Source organism: Muntiacus reevesi, chromosome 3, assembly GCF_963930625.1.
Source record: "Muntiacus reevesi chromosome 3, mMunRee1.1, whole genome shotgun sequence".
Lineage (NCBI taxonomy): Eukaryota > Metazoa > Chordata > Mammalia > Artiodactyla > Cervidae > Muntiacus > Muntiacus reevesi.
The window spans coordinates 65,489,693-65,497,533 of NC_089251.1; the positions used below are offsets into that span (position 1 = coordinate 65,489,693).

At 37.2% G+C, this 7,841-nt stretch overlaps 2 protein-coding genes across 7 annotated transcripts in view; one reads left to right on the top strand and one right to left on the bottom strand.

Annotated features, from left to right (window-relative positions):
• Positions 1-3,720, top strand: part of CCDC88A (coiled-coil domain containing 88A) — a 111,513-nt gene extending 107,793 nt beyond the window's left edge. For all 6 annotated transcript variants that reach the window (XM_065929260.1, XM_065929261.1, XM_065929264.1 and 3 more), the window contains 2 exons: positions 3-103; positions 811-3,720. In XM_065929260.1, coding sequence (XP_065785332.1) covers positions 3-67 — 65 coding nt within the window. In that variant the 3' untranslated portion in view covers positions 68-103; positions 811-3,720. The remainder of the gene's footprint in view (positions 1-2; positions 104-810) is intronic.
• A 2,010-nt stretch (positions 3,721-5,730) lies between these two features.
• On the bottom strand, positions 5,731-7,765 carry LOC136164381 (prolyl-tRNA synthetase associated domain-containing protein 1). The gene is made up of 2 exons (XM_065929273.1): positions 7,410-7,765; positions 5,731-6,290 (listed from the first exon to the last, which is right to left on the bottom strand). Exons 1-2 carry the CDS (start codon positions 7,758-7,760, stop codon positions 5,859-5,861), a joined length of 783 nt encoding a protein of 260 aa, XP_065785345.1. The 5' UTR covers positions 7,761-7,765; the 3' UTR covers positions 5,731-5,858.
• Between the last annotated feature and the right edge of the window lie 76 nt (positions 7,766-7,841).

Here is a 7,841-nt window from a genome sequence, read left to right on the forward strand (position 1 = left end):
AGATGTGGACAAAGTACAAGAAAACAGAAATTCAAAAAGCAGGTCTAGGGAGCAACAAAGCTCCTAATTCTATAACCCCACTACATGACATGTGGGCCAAGTGGTGAGTTTCTTGCTTAAAATGTAAATGAGATTAATCTCATTTATACACACTAACTGCATTAAGTATAAGAACAAGTGCACATTGCATTAACAGATGTAAATATTGCTTGCTTTATTCATGATTTTCTGTCTGATTAGTAAATCAGCATCACCTGATTCCTCAAAGCTTTTGGCCATCAGTGCACGCTCAGTCGTGTCCGACTCTTTGTGATCCAGTGGACTGTAGCCCACCAGGCTTCTCTGTCCATGGGATTCTCCAGGCAAGAATACTGGAGTGGGTTGCCATGCCCTTCTCCAGGGGATCTTCCCAACACAGAGATCAAACCTGGGTCTCCCGCATTGCAGGCAGATTCCTTACCATTTGAGCTACCTGGGAAGCCCCTTAGTGCAGGAAACCAATCTTTAAAAATATTTTTTCCCCTCAATTTAAATTTGATTTTACTAATGAATAATGTTTTAGAAATTACTTTTTCAGTTTAAAATCTTTCTGGTAGGAATATAACTTCTGTGCAATGTTCTTGGTAATTGAGGAAATAAATTATATGTCTTTTCTACGAAGAGCTGCTTAGACAAATTCTGTCTGTCACTCTTATCCCTGTAAAAGTACCTGGTGCATGCTGTTCTTTTAGTGGTTGCTCTGTATTTTATATCTCTTATCTTCAAACTTTTCTTATATTTTCTTTCTTTCTACTTTCCAACTAAATACAGAGAGAAAAGTGTCCTTCAGTTTCTCAGTGTGAAGCCTTTATTTCTGAAGTAACAAGACACCCAACTATAGGAATCATTTTTTAAAATCTTTAAGGAGACTTAACAATCCTTCGTGACTAGAGCAGGAAAGAAATACAAACCTTCATTCCTTCCTTGAATCAAGGAGCACTACTGGAGTCAACTGCCAAAATTTTTAGAAGGTTTTTGTGACTTATTATGTACATTGTACTGTTAAGATCTACTGAATAAAGCATGTTCTCTCGCTAAGGACCAAGTGTTTTAAGGGTTCAAGAAGTACTCCAAGAACAATATACTTCTTTCATCATTTGTTTATGAATTTATCCATGTTTGCTTAATGCTTCTGCTAAGTATTAGCCTAAGTCTAGCCACTTATATTTAGTTGTGTAAACCTAAATTAAATGCTGTAGTATGCTGTGGAATGTACTATATATCAAGATAACAGAGAACATTGTTTAGGCATGTCAGAGCCTTATTTGGTTAGCAGACTGCATGTGTTGGTATTCTCTTATTTTTAAGCCAATTATTTTGATGCACTGCAAAAGAAACTCAGTTTATGAAATAACTGAAAAATCCATGATAGGAGTTATAAAAAAAAAATCTACAGTGATATTAATATTTCCATATTCCCTGCTAAGGAACACTAAGTAATTCATTCACACATGGATCCAAGGTAATTAGAATGTGTTTTTCTGAAATGTTTTTTTTAGTAAGGTGGTTTTCTAGAAAAAGACATTCCCAAGATAAAGCTATTGTGTTTGAACTCATTTCCCTTCTTTAGTGTTGGGTTATGTATGTATGTTTTTTTTAACTTGAGAGCTGACTGTTTGTTGCTTAAGAAGTTTTCTTATGGCAAAAATAATGTAAATACTTTACTATGATACGCATTTTGCCAGGAACTCATTTATTATTAAGGTTATCACTTATTAATAAGAATTTTTGGTTTTGTCCTTTATAAGACTACATTAAAGTTGGTAACTGTTATCAGTACTTTTGAAATATTTGTATGCATTTGTTTTACATTTGAAAGAAGCACAAAAAAGTAAATTTAGTTAACCCAGGGAAACATCAATTTTTTTGTAGTTCCAATTTTCTATCACAGTTTTATTTTCTTATGAAATCAAAAATTGCATTGATACATATTAATGCAAATTCATTATTTAACATAAATATATGAATAATCTTAAAGGTCTGAAATGAGAAAGATACTGACTTTTTAATTTTAACAATGTACTTCTTAGGCTCTCACTACCAGCTCTAAAAATCTTTTTGGAATAATTCCATAGTGTGTGATTTATGAACTGTGTGTTTCATCACTAACCTAGTAGCCATGAGAAATGTGTCTCTCTCTCCCTCCTTCTTCATGCCCTTCTCTTTTTTCCCCCTCTCTTTTTGATAGGCCAGTTAAGAGTGTTGTGTTCATAGTCTACTTTCAGAAAGACCATTAATGAAAAAAAATACGGCATGTATAGTTGAAAAGAAACTGAAACGGAAGTTAGGTTTTGCCACCAAATAATGCTGTAAAGTTAAATCACTTTTAAAATCTTGGATGAAAGGTGCTATGTAAATATAAATACAAAGGATTCTTACTAAGATACAAATATTGCACAACAGACATATTTAAAACCTATTCTCTAGACTGTGAAACATGTCTCCATCATGATTTCCTAGATTGAAGTATCAGATTGATAATGGGCATCATGGGAGTCTAGAGACGTCTGCATGTAAAAACTGTAAATTCATTTTTAGGTCGATAAATTGAGAGTAAATATAGAAATTATGTTTTAGTTAAATACAATAAGTGGGTAACTTAGATTTATATTAACTAGCATCTAATTTGCACAACTAGGACACATCCCAGGACATTTGCTTCAAGTTGAAATTTAATGAGTAGGAGGTAGTTCAGCGAGGGTGTGTGATACCACAGCTTGATCTCTCCAGGACACTAATATCCTAAAACAGAGACCCTGCTGACTGAAGCAACACATTATTGCTTCAATTAGAAAATGCTTAAGGGTAGCCTGTAAAGGGCTGACTCTGAGGAAATGCAGCATGACAACCAAGAGAACACTTGAGACTGCAAAAAGTAGGCATATTCTCAAATCACATTCATCACCTTTTTCATACCATTTCAAGAAAGGACTAGATAACCACATGAGTATTTTACCATTTCCAAAAGATAGCATCAGAAGCAAACTTAGTAGGAAGTCATGCTTTTCCCTTAGATAAACTACTTCTGCCAAACAAAACCGTGTAACCAACTAGAAAGTACAATAGCTGGGGCCACTTTCCTGACTGGCGCCTGACATGATTTTAATTATCCGGCTCTACTCCCCCTTGGAAACTAAAGAATTTATATACAGGGTAATAGCTTCGGCCCAGAGCTCCGATAAAGTGCTTCAGATCTGGCAGTGTGGAAATGTTCGGTCCAAGTTTTTGAACTGGTGGTTACCAAAGAGTTCACGGAACAGGTTTGTATGTAGCACCTTTCATGCAAGGCATGGTAAGAGCCTATTTAAAAATCACTGTGCATATTACAGAATTGCAGCCACCTCACAAATGAAGTATTACAGCCTGTACTGTCTTAAGAGTTTATGTCAGGAAGTGAAAAAGATATTGTACCAAATCTGGAATTACAATGAGGAGTAATAATGTATGCTAAATAACTTTTGTACTTTAAGTTACTTTTTATGAGAAAAGTGAAGTCTTGTGCTTTTTTTTCTGCTACTCTTAGTCCTGAGATGTTTTTTTCCTTAAGCCTTGAATGAATAATACAGACGGAGCCCATTTTATAATATAAACCTTGATGTACAAGTTATTTGGACAACAGTGAAAATGCCTTAAAAGGAATGCTTATGGATAAAGTTGCACTTATAACACCCTTTAACAAAACCTGATTTTAAATTGTCTTTCTTTTCTAAGGGTTCTCTTTCAATGTTTGCCATTGTACTTATAACTGTTATTAAATACCAAATCAAATAATACAAGAGCTGTAACATTTCCTTTAAAGTAACGCTGCTGAGAAATCTGGAGTTAAATGGCAAAATGTTTGTTTGTTACTTGGCTATATTAAAGCCACAGTTGATAACAAAAAAATCCAGTTCATAACAAAAAAAGACACCATCATTTGGCTGATCTGTCTTTTTTCAAAAACATTTTTCATTTTAGTTTTTAACTTTTATTTTTCCTAAAAAAATTAAGTTGGTTTAACATTCACTTGTCAAACTGATATAAGATGATTTTTATAACAAGTGGTTAGCAATCATAACATATAATTTAACCAAGTATTCTTTCCTTTCTCTTTGCCCTAGAAAACCAATTTTCAGACATAATCTTGTTTATCTCTGTTCTAATCACTTTGGGATGAGTATTAGAGGTTTTAGAAGAAAGAGAAGAGTCTATTAGTTTTGTCAATCCCACAAGTGTCATTACAATAATAGATTGTACACATCAGTCTCTTCATTTTCACATAGATTTTGGGAGGCATAATGTTAAGAGGTGACAACTTGCCTTGTGTCATTGGGCAGGTCAGTCTTTCTGGGCCTATTTTCACTCTAAGGTGAGGACAGTTAGACCAGTTTCCTGAGGTCCTCAGTGTCTTTGATTTTATTCAGTAAACCTTCATTTTACATTCAAAGCAACCTAAATTTCCTCTTTCTTAGAGATATAGTACCAAGTAGGCAAAAACCAGTGTAGCATCTCAGAATGTTATCATTGATGGAAGATATTTCTTACTAACTCATCTAACTTACTCACTCATCTATATTTTATAAAAATTCTGCCATCAGTAGACTTGTAGTCTCTAACCACATATATTGAAAAATGACAAGTTTTTACCTTTGCCTTTCAGTAATGCAGATTGGTACAAATTAAATACTATTTCTCTACCAGAAGAAATTACTGTGTGTTCAAACTTAGGAAATGAGAATTTTCCTAAGTCCTCTAGGCTGTTTTGTAGCCTACTCAGACCCTCAATTAGGGTCTTATTTAAGAGCGGTGAAAAAGTATATTAATTTTCCTCACTGTTTTTGAACTAGCTTCTATATGGCAACTGACAATACCTAATCCTGGGTTCTTACACGTTTTTGTTTATATGTGTGTAAAATTTATCTTACACTTTTTAGATGTGTAGTTGAAAAATGAGTAAATTTAATATAGCCTAAAGGACAGAAGAAACTTGTTCAAGCATGTTCAAATTTCTAACCTCTGAACAAAGACTAAACAAATCCTTCTTAATGGCCTCTGTATGTTCTGCTCCTGAGTTTTAAAATGTAATTTCATTAGTATAATGATTATAGCATATTTTCTATCCCTACTTTGAGGGTTTTTCTAGATTAAGATATTCTAAAGATAGAATTTTATTTAAAAAATTAGCTTATTTTCCACTGGGGGGAAAAAAAGCATTTGTTTAAAAACAAACAGTAACAGAAAGGTTTTCCCTTGCCCCCTTGTTTAACTATACTGCTGGAAATTCTTACTCCTTAATCCTCATTCCCTTGGGATAACCACTATTTACAATTTAATGTCTTCCCATATTATTTTTTCCCCGTATGTACACTACCACATGTATAATTTTACATATGCTATTTTTGCAACTTGCTTTTTTTCAAGTATAATAAATAAGATGTAAGACAGTTAATCTTAGATAAATAATCTTAGTTTTGATGTGAATTTATTCTTTTTTTGGCCACCCTGCAGCCTGCAGGCATCTCAGTTCCCGTGACCAGGCACTGAACCTGGGCCAGGCAGTGAAAGTCTGATTCCTAACCAGAAGGCAACCAGGGAACTCCTGATGTTAATGAAGGCATTCTTGTAACAAGTAATCATCAGGGAGACAGCGAGGGTGGAACCTCTGACCTGACTAAAGCTACCTCAATAGATCTAAAAAAAAAAAAAAACAACTTTTAAGATAAAATAGTCTTTCTCAAAATAGTTCAGGTCACCAAACCGTCTTCCCATTTTTAATGCTTTTTATAATTACAAGTAAGAAAAACAGCTTTCAGAAATAAATACTCTGAAGTTTAGCCCAATTAGTTTTTATCAAAGTTTAGTATTATGGGATCATGTCCTGTGTTCTTCACAAATGTGAGAAAGTCTTCAGGGCTCAGTCCCATGGTTGCAGCATTGGTCATTGGATGAAAGTACACCTTTTCATATCCACCTTCCAAAAAGGCAGAATCCAGAACAAATTTCACATCTCCATCATCACAGAAGAGTGCCAATGGTGTGGCACAACCTTGGCCAACTTTCAGTTTTTCTAGCATGGCTGCTTCATCAGCAAACCGCAGGTTTCCACTCCCGACACCTAACTGCTTGGCGAGATCATTTAAATTAATTTGTCTATCATGAAGAACTGTCACCAGCCAATAGCCTTTTTTCTTTTTGTCCTTAAGAAATAAGTTCTTACTGTGTGCGCCTTTCAAATGCTGGATATGAGGCATCATTTCTTCAACTGTAAACACCTGTAAAATACCACATGCGAAGTTTAAAAATAACATGCATGTACACTGCAAACATACAGTTATATATACATTGCTTGCTGGGTCTAAACAGTGAGGTTAGGGAGTAGTCGGTACCCGGGATTTCACTGGTAGTAACCCATTCCCACCCTGTTATCAAATAATTATATCTCAGGACCTCAAGTAGTTTCTCTTGGGCCAGTTCTCCATTCCGATACGCTGGCTAAGCCTTCACATTTCTAAAGTGCTATTTTTGTTTTTCCTTTAGACTTTTTGTCGAGTTTATAGTAGCCCTCACAACACTGTAAATCAACTATACTCCAATAAAAATGGGGGGAAAAAAGTTTATAGCAGCCCAGACTCCTATTCCTTGGCATTCCATCCAGACCATAATACAACCTTCACTCTATAAAACATAACTACAGAGGGAGTGAAGGCAGGGAATGAGAGCCTGGGCTAATATAAAAAGAACATCAGAAAAGCTGGCAATATGCACAGTAAAAAGGGGGAGAGTATCGACTCTAAGGGAGGCAAAAGGGTCAAAGAAAATACTAGTTTTGAGGAATTTCTCTACCCTTCGAAGATTATCACTGTATCTAGCTAGTTATCACGAGCTGTTACTCAAGCGTTAGGCAAAAACTATGTCCTCCCAACAACCAGGTTATATACTGGCTACGTGAGATACTTGCAAAAACAAAAAATCTTTCCATCAATCAACTGAATCATGTTAAAAAATACCAAACTCTAACCTTGGTGTCCCGCATGCATCATAGCCTCTGCAGAAACGTTTTACTGCTTGGCAACTTACATACCCAGGCCAGTTTGAGATGCACAAGTTCTCAATATGTTGCGCTCGTTCCCCCGGAAAAAAAAAAAAAAATCACTCCAAAAGGAAAACAGGTATTTTTCACAATAACAGCAAGAGTCCCAAGAGGAGATGCACTCGGTGGTGCATTCAGATCCCTCTCTACTCTGGATTCCGGGAAATGCCTTAGAACGAACTTTTTCTGTGGTACCGTGACCCCCCACCACCCCGGGAAGTCTACTTTCAGTGGCTTCCCCTCGCAGACGCTGCAGTAGATTCCACTCCCTCCCGGGGTAGTACTAGCGGGAGCGTCTCACCTCTGGGTGCTCCACGACCTCTGTGCGAATAGCCAGGGCGGCGAGCCGCTGCTCCAGCGCCGCCCGCAACTCAGCGCCTGCCATGCTGTCCTCGTGGCGGCGGCTAGAGACCCGGCCGAGGGACGGGGCGTGGCTTCCCGCGGACCGCCCACTGCAGGCTGAGGCGGAAGTTCCTGGAGGGACAGGGGCGGTGCCGGAAGTCCAGAGCCGGCGTTTTCCGGAGGTGGGGTCGGACCATGTTCGCTCGACATCCACCGTTTGTTCCTGAGGTTCGTTCGAGTCCTCAAGGACATCCTTCCCCAGACATGCAGCGTCCTTAACCCGCGTCCCACAGGTGGGAGGCGCCTGCATTCTCACAGCCCTTTCCTTTCCCGCCGCAGGTTTCCGAGATCCAGCATGTCTTCCATTTAAATAGATTTAAACCTAACAACT